Source organism: Pelophylax lessonae, assembly GCF_965119305.1.
Source record: "Pelophylax lessonae genome assembly, chromosome: 12".
In the NCBI taxonomy this organism is placed as follows: Eukaryota; Metazoa; Chordata; class Amphibia; order Anura; family Ranidae; genus Pelophylax; species Pelophylax lessonae.
Genome location: NC_138779.1, coordinates 186291513 through 186307191, shown reverse-complemented (window position 1 = coordinate 186307191; position 15679 = coordinate 186291513). Strand labels below are relative to the sequence as shown.

Here is a 15679-nt window from a genome sequence, read left to right as displayed (position 1 = left end):
TCTCTGCTGATGTCACAGATGTTGGTCCAGGCACCGCGTCATCATGACAATGGAAGTCAGGATCTACCAGGTACCTGGACCGACACCCGGCTCAGCCTCTCAGCGAGCCGCTGAGAGTCTGAGCCGGCTGCTCTGCCCCCTCCACAGCCCAGTGCTCCAGTGAGCAAGGAGGGACTGACAGTAAGCAGCTCTCTGCTCATGGATCTGTGAGAACCGAGTGAGCGGCGGGGTTCCTGAAGGCAGCCTATTCCTATTTACACAAGTAGCATCTTGTCATGGTCAGCTGTAAATAATTGGAGCATTCTGAGACATTGATTACAACTAAATGATAACTGTGTCATTTACTTCAAAAGGAGCCAAGTGTTCCATCTGCTTATCGATCAGTTTAGATTCCTATTAATTTTTTTTTTTTTTTTACACAATCGAGTTTCTGAAAATCTCCTGCGTAGCTTTAACCTAATACACAGAGTACCCAAGTACCTGTCTCCAGCCCAGAGTACCCGAGTACCTGTCTTCAACCCAGAGTACCCAAGTACCTGTCTTCAACCCAGAGTACCCGAGTACCTGTCTTCAACCCAGAGTACCCAAGTACCTGTCTCCAGCCCAGAGTACCCGAGTACCTGTCTTCAACCCAGAGTACCCGAGTACCTATCTGCAGCCCATCAGATTACCCAAGTACCTGTCTCTAGCCCATCAGAATACCCAAGTACTTCTCTGCAGCCCATCAGAGTACCTGAGTACCTATCTGCAGCCCATGCCTCCTAGATTTTGTGTTGGGGTGTTTGCTTTCCAAAAAGGGGGCATTTTGTGGGGGTTTCCATTGTCCTGGTGCTCCAATATTAGAACTACAGTATTTGTCTGGATATGGACGTTACATTAACACGTAACGCTATTTGCAATACCTAACTGGACAGAAGCAAAAACCTCCACTGTGATTTACATGCTAGAATTTGTAGTTCTTCCACTACTGAAGAAGGACATGCTGCTTTAAAAGTGGCCTAAGGTCCATTTACAAAACCATAGCAGAGAAAATTTGCTCCATTGCAATTAGATCGAACATTTCATTTTCACAGCGCATGTTGGACAAAAGAAAATTGAGACATTTTATTGGTTGTTGTGGGATATAAACTTTTTATTTGGCCTGTTTTTTTTTTTTAAATACTGTAAATCTTCCCTATGACTGCACATATATACATATGCATTATTCAAAATACCTTCATTTTATGAATAAGGTAGGTAGGAGGGGGATTCCCATCACCTTCACAGCGTAGGGTTACTGTGTCGCCCTCCTTAATGGGGCCCTCTGGTGACACCATAAAAGTTACAGCTTCAGTGTAATCTGAATGAGAAAAATAAAAATAATGATAAGAATTAATGAGAGCATCTGTCCCATAGTTACAGTGAAAACAGCAAGAGAGGTTAGTTCTTTAAGCCTGAAGTGTTACTAAACCCAAGATCCTGCAGTCACTATATCTAGTCTCCCACAGTACACAGAACATGGAAATGCAATTATTTTAGTAAATATAAACTGTTAAATACCTTTTCTCATTGGCAGAATAGCAGTCTTATGACTTCTTTGAGTGTCCAGCCAAGCACTGGTTAAAGTTTGTAAAAGGAGTTTTCTGACTGTCCTATGAGACTATACTTCCCCTGACCCTCTGCCTGGACAGTGCTGATTGGCAATGTGCTGATCACATGTACTCTCCCAAGAAAAAAAAAAACTCTCTAACAATACACACCAAACTGAGCATGTGCAGTCTGACTCCATTGACTCTGTGCTATCAGGAAATTATCAGGGGACAGTGGAAGGAGGGGAGGATCACACAGACTTTTTACACAATGCGGAGGATAGAACCCTTAGGTTCCCCAGTGAATATAACAAGCATAATTTACTGCATATATAGACTGATTTTACTTTTGTGGGTTTAAGAACACTTTAAAGAAAAGGTCTTTTAAACAACTTTAAAGTTTAACTTAATCTAGGCCTGGATGATATGTACCCTGTTTAATGGTAGTTTTGTGCCTTATCTGAAAATGAATAAAATAGCTTTAAAAAAAAAACTGAACCTGTTAGGGAGGCCAAGAGCATTTATCACTTGGACCTGTTAGGATCCATCCAGCCATTGCCAAGAAAAGTTGTCGGACAGCATGCTCAATGCATTTGTGAGTGACAGCACTGGTCTCTGACAGCAGGGGCCGCTCTAGAGACCCACACTGCCATTTACAAAAGATTACACAGCCTGGGGGGCTGTGTGCTTATCTGCGGCTACCTGTAAGTACACAGATGGATCACACAGTGCTGCTGGGCTAAGGGATCTTTCACTGATATGAATGAACAGGCAGCAGCAGTGGGGTTTCATACATGGCACTGGCCTGACAGTGCTAATTATTCATTCATAAAAGCCACAGATTGTTCGGAGTTTTCTTTACCTAATGTTGCTGGTTAACCATGCAGTCTTTTCAAACCATTCCTTGGGAAATATTAATTGATTTATTTAGTGGTGTAGGTAAAAATGTAGGGGTACCAGTCCAAGGTTTAAAGCACACCCCACCTTACTGCCCCTCCCCCATACACACTCTTCTACTGGCTTCCCTTTTATTGGACAAGCCCCTACTTTTTTTTTCTTTTAATGCATATCTATTTCTGCTGGTTCCCCTTTTTTGTACAGTACTCCCATTTCTTTACTGTGTACCCTTCCCTGCACAGTCCTCCTTAAATTCTTACAACAACCCTCCCCCAGTTCTCCAGTGTACCCTCTTCTCTGCTAGGTTCTTCTTTAGGCCTTATGCCCACTGGGTGCCAAAAATGCCACTTTTAAGGGCATTTGACTATTTTTTCTCTGCCTCCAAATGCCCCTCTATTTTGGCCAATGTGATTGATTTACTAAAACCAGGGCTGTCTTTATTGATGATTGGACCCAGGGCAAATATTTTCTTGGGCCCTCCCCAATCCACTTATCAACTATTCAAAGGCAATGCGGGCTCAAGGGGCAGCTGCTTTGGGCCCTACAACAATGTCTGGGCCCAGGGCAGCTGCCCCTTTTGCCCTGTGTTAAAGATGGCCCTGACTAAAACTGGAGAGTGCATAATCTAGTGTAGCTGTGCATGGTAGCCAATCAGCTTCTAACTTGTTCAGCTAAGATTTGACAAAGAAACCTAGAAGCTGATTGGTTTCTCTATAGAGCTGCACCAGATTTTGTACTCTCCAATTTTGGTAAATCGACCCCAATGTGTCTTTGCACACAGGCATTTACAGCCACTTAGAGGCAGAAGAAAAACCCCATTGCATTCAAGAGTGGAGTATTTCAGTAGAAAAAATGCAGGTCACACCTAAAAGAGTGTAAATGCATGCAAACACATCTAAACGAGCCTAGTGCTAGGTGCGCTTAGCGCTTAAGCATTCAATTCAACGGCCAGATCAAAAAATTAATGAGTGAACACCCGAACGCCTGATGCACCTAAACATGTTTGTAATACATGGCTTTAGGCAAGTTTTTTTTTTAACATTGCTTTTCTCTTGCCTATTACTGCCTATGAATACATTTTAGAGATATTCATTGTTTTGATGCGCTATCTGAAGGAAAATTATCTACAGCAGGGTCAGAGGAAAGCACAGAGGGTCTTTCCTGAGGCTGCCCTTATACTCATGCATGAGACAGGAGAGATTAAATAACCATGTACATGGGAATTATGGAGAAGCACGCTTGTGCTGGCCTTGCCATTTCCCTATGCCGCTCAGCTGTGGAACATCTTCAGATAGAATATCTCCTATCACAGCTGGTATGTCCAATATGTTATTTTATTTCAAAGTAGTAAAGAGGTGAAGAGCATTTGCCTGGCCTGAACCCAAGGCGAAATATATACTTCCTGCCCCATTAAGCCAACTGTTTGTTGGCTAGCCTTACTATCAAAGTAACTAGATCCCACATCATAGACTTGTCTAGTCTGGGGGCAAGTAAGCATATACTAACTTATTCCAGCTAGGCTAAGCCAATGTGACAATACAATGGCACCATACATCAGGATCTATTGTCTGTTGTGCAAAGCAGAGACCTGGATCTAAGCCACCTAGATTTTATCAATTTGGTGTTTTTTGGAAAAAAAAATCTCTTGGTTATTTGACTGGAACATTACCAGCTTCATAATGATTGTATTAGAAGAAATATCAAGTCCTCAGCTACTTACAGTGTAAAGTTAGTTTAAACTCCTTTGACTCCATCTGACTGGTACCACCGCCTGGTAATGGAAATACAACTTTGCAGGAGAACATGGCATCGGCGTCTTGTTTTTGGGGTTTCAGAAAGAGCATACTAGACACGGTGTACAAGCCAGAAGACTCAGTCGTTGTGCGGGCCTTAGCATATAATCCTGTAAGTGGAAATAATTGTTTTAATAATGATTTCTTTACTTCACTAAACCCTCTAATAGAGCAAACTCTACCAATTGGTGTGAGAAGGGATGAGCAGATCTGCCTGGGATCGGAGCACAAAAGGTTTCGTGATGAACATTGCTCTAAGTTTTAAGTTTACAAACTTTGCATACAACCCAACTGAAGTCTATGGGGGAAGGAGTCTTGTTTTTGAATTCTGGCCATTTGTAGGGCTAATAAGCAAGCTACTGTCAAACAAAGGACATTAAGCCCTGACAGTATAATGGCAGACATATACCAATGCCAAAATTAAGAATAAATAAATTAAATAAATTAGAAAAAACAATCATGTTTCTGCCTATATAGAACTGTTAGATTTCTGTAACATGTGTACATTTTTTTTTTGCTGCTGATAGGGGCATCTGGCATTTTTTTTTTTTTTGCTGCCTCCAAATGCCCCTGCATGTTAGCCTATGCGTCCATGCACATGGAGTTTAGAGGCTTAAAAATAAAACCACTGGCGGCATCCAGGAGCAGAAGTTTTAGGAGAAAAAGAAAGCTTGAGGCGCATGTGTGTAAACATGAGCATTAATTAATTTCACTGGCCAGAATAAATTATTATTCTGGCCAATTAAACAAATTTTGGCCCAATCGCTTGATGTGCCTAAATGCATTTACAAGCGCAAAGCTTTCTTTTCTGCCTAAACTCTGCTGCCAGGAGAAAAGACTTCTAGGAGAGATGGCCAAACGTCCAATGTGCATGAGGCCTAATTAGCTAACATGTTGGTGCTACCTGTTTTATAAAATATATGGGGTATTTGAAGAAGTGGACAATCTATGAAACATCTTTAACATTACTGAACAAGTCCAGTTGAACGTGACTGTGACCAACGACTACTAGTTTTTTCATGACCTGGAGAACCTTCAAATACATTTTATTCCAGGCTACTGTGACCAACGACTACTAGTTTGATCATGACCTTGAGAACCTTCAAATACATTTTATTCCAGGCTAGATGGAATATCAATACTATAAAATCATATGTTCTTTTCCAAATACAGGTCTCCTCCAGGGTCATACCTGATCCTTTTTCAGTTCCTGGATTCAGAGGAACCTGGTTTCTGTACCATTCAATGGTTGGAGCTGGAAAGGAGTTCCGGCTGATGCAGGTTGCAACCTTAAAAAATAGTGCATATGGGTAAGATATACTAAGCTAGTGACCACACATCAGTTGAAAGAAAAAACAATTTATAGACAGGCTTGCAGGTTGTTGCTAAGGTCTTGTATGTTTGAACTTTAGCGTGTATAAGAGCAGTGTATGCATGAAGCTTTTGTAAAGAAAAAAATAATTCGTTCACATGTGCTCTGATCCTTGAAGAGTGATCCAAATTCCTCTTTCGGATTGCTCTTCAGAGAGTATTAAAGGTGTTGAGAAGGCGTTATATCCCCTCCTCACCACCTGCTTTAACCCCTTGATTGCCACACTAGTAAGCCGCAATACACACAGTTGCAGGGAGCTTACGGAGTGGCCCCACCCACTCTAATGGGTTGTGTTTGGCAGACACTATATCCGACGAAAGCAACGGTGGTTATCATTATTGTTGTGACCGTGAAGCAAAGCATTCCAGCCCTGGCATATGTACACTCTCGGCCAATAGGATGCAAAAATCCAGAATATTGCTGCACTCCTTGGTATCTTTATTGAAGCATTATAATCACATCACAGGTATGACAGGAACATAAAAGGCAATGAGTTTCATGCTAAAAAGTCCTGTTAGAGCAAGCGCTGACTTTAGGGTGAAACGCGTTATGTTGTACAGAATTATTCTGGATTTGTGCACAATTCTGAATCTTACACACGAGCTGTGCAGAACCCTGGGTTCCAGTTTACAAGATGTGAGAGTTGGTCACTCTAGAGTGGCATTACTTTGGCTTTTTGGTACACTCTCTGCCACCTTACAGCCTCCAAACTAGAGATCGACCGATTATCGACAAAGCCGATATATCGAGGGCCGATCTGCACTTTCCCCGATATATCGGAATTGGCCCCTGATGTTACGGATATTGCCGATATTTCGGGAAAGTGCTGTACCGGAGTGATGCCTAGAGGCATCACCCCGGTACCGGCGTCCATAGCCGATGGTCGGCTGTCTTGTAATGACAACCGCTCGGCTGTCATTACAAGGAGCGGGAGGGGACGTTCCCCCCCGTCAACATCCATGGCTAGCCCGGGTCTCCCATCCCACCGGGAGACCCGGGCATCCTACCTGCACAGCTGCCAAAGACCCGATCAAAGCCGCATTCGGCTCTGATTAGGTCTCCATGTAAAAACCTGGAAGTGATGTCACGACTTCCGGGTACTCTGCGCCAAATTAAAAAAATGACAGCATTCAAAACAGCCAAACTTGGCGTTTTGAATACTTTTAAGTGCAGAGGAGGGGTTTCGGGGTCTTTTAGACCCCCAGATCCCTCCATAAGAGTATCTGTTAAAAAAAAAAAAAATTTTTTTTTTAAATGTGCGAAAATATCGGCAGATATCGGCCAATACAGATATGCAATGACCAAAATATCGGTATCGGTAATAAAAAACCTATATCGGTCGATCACTACTCCAAACGCTAGTGTGAATGATCCCGTTACAAGCTGTGTTTATTATCCCCAAAATGAAACTAAAGTTTGCTTTATAAGCTTCAAGAAAGCAGTTCCTTAAAGCTTCGCAAATGCTTTGTAAAAAGTCTACAGTGCAGAATGCTCCTTCACAAGCTGAAGCCCTAGCAGAGGTCTCCTAGCACAAAATGGAACAATTTTGTTGCACAATTAAATTAATCACAAGTCATTACAGCTCTGAAATAAAATGTCTATAAACGTGTGACACCTAAGAAGCCAGAAGAAGTCTAAAACTGAGCAGAAAGAGCAATAGATAATGAAAATGTTAAGAAATACCTCTGATTCCTCATTCTCCGTGATTGATAATCGTTGGGAATTTACTGTAAGCTCTGGTGATGCCGGGGAAACTGGGAAGAGAAAATAATTATATTAGTAAAAATGGATTTTATCACACAGGGCTTATGCACAGGCTACATGCGGCTATATGCAGGTTTTTGCCACTACTGGAATACACACATACATGCATAAAGATATACATCCCTGGAAGCAGACTATCTGCATTCAGGGTTGTACATCTGTATGCTTGCACAGGTATACACAAGTAATAGCACAAAGCCACACAAGGCCATTCATTACTATGGTCGGGAACATGCTACATGTTCCATCCTAAAAATGAGTGGAACATGTGACATGTTCCCAAAGGTGAATAAACGAAACAAGGGCACCAGGTCAGAGTAGTGTTTAAATTAAAAACAAATTTATTGCAATGCACTTACATTTAAGAGTATCAACATCAGCATTCAGGTGAAAAGCATGGATCCCCAACGATAGGTGCCGAGGGGTGGTTGGGACGCAAGCACCCAGCCACAGGTGTGTTCACAGATCCAGGGATGGAGGATGGGGAGTGGATGGTCCGGAGATCCCAAGGGAAGGGGATCTCGCTGTGCTTCCTCCTCCTGGGGACATCTGCGGCGCACAGCCGCAAGCCGGATTCAGCGTCACAAGACACTGCCGGTTCCTCCACGGAAGCCAGCAGGAGACAGCTGACACTGTGGAGAGGGCGGGCCGCAACGTCGTTTCAGAGGATCAACCTCCTTCATCAGGCTGGCCAGCCCCTCCACTTGAGATGCTTTTATCACGCCACAGGGGAGTGACAGGAGTAGAATATTATCGCAAATTGGTACTACTAGGGAACTGCTATTGATGGAAGGAAAAGGAGGTGTATGGACTTAAAAACAAGGAAGGCTAAGGGACTATAGGCAATATCTGAATGAGAAAATAATAATAGGGTGCACCTACTAAACAATGGTTTGTGCACCTTCCCAAAGGTGAACATATTCTTTAATAAAAAAATCCCAAAATGCCTATGGACATACTGTAGGTCATGGGAGATGTAGTTCTGGGGGTCTGGCTTTATCAGTTGGAACTGAGCTCCCAGCAGCTGCCCCTGCAAGAATTTTTCCAAGCATGGTGATGGTGTCACTAGTAGATAATAAAAAAAGTTTCCTACTAAAGGAACAAGATTATACTAAGTCCTCTTTTTTGTGGTCATTATAGACACGTTTAAGATAGATACTCATACAGCTCTTATTGTATAAAGCTTAAGAGATTTATCCTGATGATTGAAAGCACTTAAACAAAAACAGGCAACCACCTTGGTAGAAAGCAACTCAATTAACAGACAACCACGCTAGATAGCAGGAGTAGAAAAAAAGAAGCCCAAACAAGGTAGAGGCAGTAACATATGTCCATACTCACCATAGACTTTCAGCTCAGTACTGCTCTCAGCATTCCCCTCGCCGACAGAGTTCACCCTGCAGAAGAATGTGCTCTCATCTTTAACACGGGTATCTGTGATCACCAGGCTGTTGTCGCTTTTAACTGCGACTCGGTCGGTAAAGTCTGTTCCCTGGTCCACTGATGTGCGTCCATCATTATAGGTAGCGATACGGACTCGAGTGCCTTCCTGATTTATCTGTGTGTCCAGAAGAAAGAAAAATATAGGAGACAATCTAAAACAGACTGATGCTAAAGATAAGAAATATTTAAAGTGAAGTTTTCAAGGATCCACACTGGGAAGTATTTGTAAAATTTACAGTTCCTTAAAGTGATTCCAGAGAAGGGCATCTAAACTGATTAGGGGATTGGAGGACCTTAATTATGAAGAGCGTCTGAAATCGCTCGATTTATTCTCCCTGGAGAAGAGATGCCTGAGGGGGGACATGATAGCAATTTATAAATATCTCAATGGGGATCTCAGCTTAGAAAAAAAGCTGTACAGTCGAAGGGATTGCATGAGGACAAAAGGGCATACAATGCGATTAGAGGAGAAGCGTTTTAACCTCAGGCAACGTGGGAGGTTCTTTACTGTTAGGGCTACAAGATTGTGGAATTCTCTACCACAAGAGGTGGTTTCTGCGGGAAGTATGGTGGCTTTCAAAAGACTCTTAGACGTACATCTCAAGGATCAGAACATTCAGGGCTATGTGAGATGATTACAGCCACACACACCTACACAGGTTGAACTGGATGGACTATTGTCTTTATTCAACCTCACCTACTATGTAACTATGTATGTAACTTAAAAGTGCTGTATATTTGTTAGGCTTACACATACGATTTCATATTGTAATGATAATTTTGTGGGTGTGCAAATTATTGGAGTTTGGCACTATTAATGAGGTCATAATGATGTGCAGGGGCCCTTTAGAGGATGAGATACCTGAAGGTCTCTTGTAAGAAAATATGATCTTTTTTTATCATAAGGTAATATTTTCCGACAAGAGACTTTGAAGCATCTCCTCCCCTACGGATTCCTCTGCACACACCCAAAACCTATTTTTTGGGGGGCCAAGCTCCCTAATCATGGCGTGTAATAGAATCCGATGACCCGCAGCCTGAGATTCTCCACAAAAGCCTCTACAAGCATTAATTGCATTCACCACTCCGTGTGGAGGCAGCAATATTCTCAATGCTCGAGATACAGGTTGCTTGGCCCCTGTTTGGATTTCTTCCAAAGTTCCAGATGTGAGTATCCACATACTCAATATTATTCTGATGAACCAGCCTAGAATCTTTACTTATCACATCTATAGCACACTTACAAGATTCTATCCTGGGTCTTCTTTCCTGCTTTTCTTCTGCCCAAGCTCCTCTTTAACCTCCAATAGTTTCAGGAGCTACAAATGCTTTATATCACTTACATGATAAGCAATATGTACATGGTGTTTTTGCCATAAGTCTACTGACTTTCTGACTGCCCTAAAATCTGGTCTACAGTGATATCTTAACCTGAGCCAGTCAGCATCTTAGGCTACATTCACATGTCAGCGTATGGATCGCGGGCAGAATCGCCGCGATTCCGCCCGCGATCCGGAGATCATTGCAAATAGCGGGACGCCTGTGCGTTGCCCGTGATTTGCAATAGCACCCCAAACGCTGAGCGATGTTGCCGCGATTTCCACCTGCCAAATCGCGGTAACATCGCGCAAAAAAAAATCACGGGACGCATTACGCCCAAAAAAGTACAAGAGCTTCTTTGGAGCGTATTTTTTTTGCACTATGTTACCACGATTCGGCAGGCGGCAACATCGCTCAGCGTTTGGGGTGCTATTGCAAATCACGGGCAACGCACAGGCGTCCCGCTATTTGCAATGATCTCCGGATCGCGGGCGGAATCGCGGCGATTCTGCCCCCGATCCATACACTGACATGTGAATGCAGCCTTAGGAAAACAAGAGTCTTGTCATGACCCGGGTCTAGACCTGCGACCTCTGCTGTGTCTGGCGTTGTCCCTTCTTTCTGAGCCACCTGAGATGGTAATTAGCACCCTCTCTGATCCATAGGACAGCTCCCCTGACAATCCCTTGAACAAGCCTTGTTTCTGCTGAACCTTGAACTCCATGATCTTCCCATAAGCTTCCCATTTAGGTCATGCCTTTGCACTTCCTTTTTACCAGATTATTGTGCCTTCTCTAGCCAATATCTCACGCTTGCCACTCCTGCTATCATCCATAACTCTGCTAACGCTTATTACCAACCTTTGGCTTGTTCCTTAACTACACTTCAGCTAAATCCCAACCTGCAGCCATTTGTTACCGGCCTTTAGCTTGTTCACTGCCTATGCTTCTGCTATATCTGCTATTGGACCCTGAGTTGCTCACCTCCTGGTGGGGCAATCCTGAGGACCATGACCTGGTACTAACATGCAGCAAAACCCATCTCCACCATCAGAAGCTCTGGTGAACAAGTTAGTGCTTAGACTCTGCACCTCAGGTGCACCCTTGTCATCTGCCAGGGTGACCTGCTATTGCACTTATTCAGCTGGTTGGTAGGAGACTTTCTACTGCTATATTTATTTGCTATTATGGTGGTGACACCGACTAGAATTGGCAGCAGTTCCATTGTTGGTACTCATCATTTTTTTCCTACCCAATATAGATCATATACCTTAGGTAGCGCATTGGTTCTCCCCCATACATTTTTCCACTGCTATAGCTACTGGCCTCTGACCCTGACATCTGACAAGTCTGATTCAATGGGAGACAGGAGGGAAAGCCGCTCAGGTGCATGCCTCAGACCCGGTGCAGGTCAGATCCGCCGTCCAGAAGCATGAGAAAATCCAAAATGTGAGACCGCACTCAGGGTATTTTTGATTAAATCAATAATTTTCTTTATTCCTCAATAGTCATAACCACGACTAGTAAGCGACTAGCAATGTCGTGAAACGCGTCAACCTGACACGTCTGCCTTGTACACTGTCTGTCTATCCTATTTGAGGAATAAAGAAAATTATTGATTTCATCAAAAATACCCTGAGTGCGGTCTCACATTTTGGATTTTCTCAAGTCTGATTCAATGTTCTGCCAACTCTTTATTCTGTTCCTGTCTACCTTGCAGTTTGGGGTGTTGCTGCCCAGATTTGCATATTCCATCCACTACTGTTGCTTTCTTCATAATGTAAAATAAACCAAAAGATTCAAACATGGAGCATTAGTTAATAATAGCCACAACTGGCCTGCAGACTGAGGATGAGGGTTGAGCTTCGATTCGACCCAAACCCATGTTCAGCCAAACTTAAACAGAAGTTGTCCGTGCTGGTCCAATCAGCAGTGACCAGGGTATTCCCAATCCCACAGCCTCTACTTGGCCATTAGGTGCCAAATGGCAATATTAGGTCAATGATGTCACCAGCATCTTGTCACTTTGTGTACGTGCAACTGCAGGACTGGGAATGCCCCATTGGCAGCTGATTAGGTTGAGGTTTGACCAAACATGGGTTTGAACCAAACCCAAGCTTATCCATATTCGAGAACACAAGCGCAGATATCTCACCAAAAAATTGTGAGGTGGTTTCATTCTCCAGCATCTACCAAACACTGAAATATCACTTTCGGGTAGATGGTCCTTTTAATATGTTTGTCACACAAGTGACTTTGAGCAGTTTCAGTACACAATGTGCACCAGAAATTCTATTTTGAACTGACAAGTAAATTGCTAAAGCAATTATTCTAGAAGACTCAAAATGCACCATTGTCAAATCTTCATCTCTAGTGCGATGGGGGAGAGAGTCTTCCTCCCCCAGTTTACTTCCACTTGTCAGAGCAAAAGCTGTTGACAGTTAATGCAGATTACTGCATTCCTGATGAGAAAATCAATTTGGTTGTCACCTTACCACAATTCCCCCCTTAGCCTGTTAGGAATGACTTTTAAAACCTATTAAAGCAAAGTTTCCTTGTTGTCTATATCCAACAAAGGGATCCCCTTTTGTTTTGTTGTTTTCCATTAAAATGGTTTATCTCCTTTCCCTTACACAAAGAAGGTATGGGTGGTATTTATTGATCTGTGCCTTCACTGCCCTAAATCATGCCACAGTAGAATGGATGGAAAGACCTTTTAGCACTTGTCATGCATTTTGCGATGTATTCAAGCGCAAAGAAAATGGAAAAAATAAAGGGGCATTCCATTGTTTTTATAGGACCTGTTCACACCAATGCATTGCACTGCAGTGTTTTGGAAAATCCTGCAGTCTGCATTATGGCTGTATTAACCTGCACCGCCACGGAAGTCAATGCGATTCAAAAATGCAATGCAGCACAACACGTCCGATACATCATATCAAGGCACACTGACAAAACCATAATACCCACTTTCATATCGCAGTATGTTATATGACAGCCTGGGGTATGGTGGGGATATCTGAATGATGCCTGCAGCTACAGGCATTATTCAGATACCACCTTTTCAGCCAGTGATTCCCTGCACTGTAAAAAAAATCATAGCAGCAGTTCAGTCGCTTGATTGTTTTTACAGGCGGTCGGAGGGGATGTCGTCCTCGTCCCCCCCGCACCCTCCGGTGCCTCTACTGGCTCGCCCGTGCAATCGTTGAGCCGAAGAAGGAATCCACCGGTAGCGGAAGTTTACCAGATGGTTCTGGTCATCTCTATGACTCTCGGAGGCTGGGCGCAACATTATGACGTCACGTAAACACTGCCGTGTATTCGGCTGGAGAGTCTGAGATCGTTTTTTTTTTTTTATCTCCGGTTTTCCAGCTTAACCACTTAAGCCCCGGAAGATTTTACCCCCTTCCTGACATGGGGGATTTTTTGCGATTTTTTACTGCGTGACTTTAACGGACAATTGCGCGGTCGTGCGACGCTGTACCAAAACAAATTTCACGTCCTTTTTTTCCCACAAACAGAGCTTTCTTTTGGTGGTACAGTAAACCCCCGCTCCATCGCGGTTCAGTTTTTGCGGTCCCGGTATATTGCGTTTTTTTTTGTAATGTTATTTTACTATATAAATCATTAAAAATGAAATATTTTTGTGTTTTCCATAGCTCTTGCTATGTCTCTGACTACAATGCATTTTAATGGGGTTTTTCTATTTCGCGGATTTTCACTTTTCGCGGCTGGGTCCGGAGCGTAACCCCCGCGAGGGGGGTTTACTGTATTTGATCACCTGTGCGATTTTTTGATCATGCGCTATAAACAAAAAAAGAGCGTAAATTTTGCAAAAATAACAATATTTTTCACTTTTTTTTATATGAAATTCCCCCACAAAAAAATGTAAAAATCTAAATTTTTAACATTTTCGGCCATTTTGTTTTATGCTACATATGTTTGGTAAAAAAAAAAAAAAAAAATCGCAAAAAGCGTATTTTAAATTGGTTTGCGCAAAAGTTATCGCGTTTACTAACAAAGGGAAAGATTTTTGTCATTTTTGGTGTTTTTTTTTTAACGAGTAATGGTGGCGATCTGCGTTTTTTTTTGCGGTACTGCGACATTGCGGCGGACAGATCGGACCCTTGACTGACATTTTTGACACTTTTGGGGTTACCAGTGACATTACTGCAGTAATCAGTGCTATACATATGCACTGTTACTGTAAAAAATTACACTGGCAGGGAAGGGGTTAACTGTATTGGAGAGGGAGGGGTTAAGTGTGTCCTAGGGGCGTGATTCTTACTGTGATGGGACAGGTATCCTATTGTAAAAACAGAGATCAACGGTTCTACATAGTAGAACCGTCTGATCTCCATTTTTACACAGGGGAGAATGACAGGAAGCTTGTTTACATAAGCCGCCCGCCTTTCTCCCGCTCTATCGACGATCGTAGTGTGACCGGCGGACATCAGGTCCGCCGGTCACACGCGCGGACTCCTCTGTGAACGAGCCGGGGCAGGCGCGCGCCTCAGCGGGCGCGCGCTCGCCCGCTATTGGCTCAAAAGCCGGTCCCAGGCTAGCGACGTAGATCTACGTCACTCTGCCTGGCCGGGGCTGACTGCTGCAGTAAATATTCTGTGCGCAGTCGGAAAGCGGCTAGAGGAGAGATGTGGGGACTTAAAGACTCCACATCTCTCCATAAAGAGGACCTGTTATGCACTATTCCTTTTAAAAGGGATGTTTACATTCCTTGTACTAGGAATAAAAGTGATAAAAAAAATGTAAAGGGAAAGTGTAAAAATAAAAAATGTAAATAAAATAAACTTAAAAAAATTAAAGCATCCCCCGTTCCAGCATGCAGAAGTGAACGCATACATTGGTCGCGTCTTCATATGTAAACGACGTTCAAACCACACATGTGAGGTATCACCTCGAATGTTAGAGTGAGAGCAATAATTCTAGCACAGGACCTCCTCTGTAAATCTAAACTGGTAACCTATAAACATTTTTAAAGCATAGCCGATGTTTAAGTACCGAAAAATTGCTGCGCAAATGCCGTGTGACATAAAAAATTGCAAGGACCACCATTTTATTCCCTAGGGCAGGGATTCCCAAACTACGGCCCTGCAGCTGTTGCAGAACTACACATCCCATGAGGCATTGTAAAACTCTGACATTCACAGACATGACTAGACATCAGTGCTAATTTTGGCAGCAAATTTCAATTTAGTTTTAGTCTTAGTCTTAGGACTAAAATGGCATTTTAGTTTTAGTCCCATTTTAGTCTTCTGCAAGTGTTTTAGTTTTAGTCGTATTTAGTCGACTAAAACATCCTTCATTTTAGTCATCTATAATCGAATGGGTGTAGTTCAATTGTAATTTGTAATGCATTATTTAAGCATTTCTCTACAATTTCCAAACTCATTATATACTACTGCTGGTCCTGGAGTGAAAAATCGAATATGTTATTATTTATGGTATTAAGCTTTGAGCATGCACTAGCACAGCACTACACCAGTGTTAATTTTGGCAGCAAAT

The 15679-nt window shown here is 42.8% G+C and overlaps 1 protein-coding gene across 1 annotated transcript in view; it reads right to left on the bottom strand.

Moving 5' to 3' along the window:
* The window catches only part of BCAM (basal cell adhesion molecule (Lutheran blood group)), a 152127-nt gene that overhangs the window by 49177 nt on the left and 87271 nt on the right, over positions 1–15679 (bottom strand). Inside the window, exons 3-7 of the mRNA XM_082274476.1 lie at positions 8736–8952; positions 7314–7384; positions 5451–5547; positions 4186–4368; positions 1215–1339 (exon numbers count right to left, since the gene is read on the bottom strand). Coding sequence (XP_082130602.1) covers positions 1215–1339; positions 4186–4368; positions 5451–5547; positions 7314–7384; positions 8736–8952 — 693 coding nt within the window. The remainder of the gene's footprint in view (positions 1–1214; positions 1340–4185; positions 4369–5450; positions 5548–7313; positions 7385–8735; positions 8953–15679) is intronic.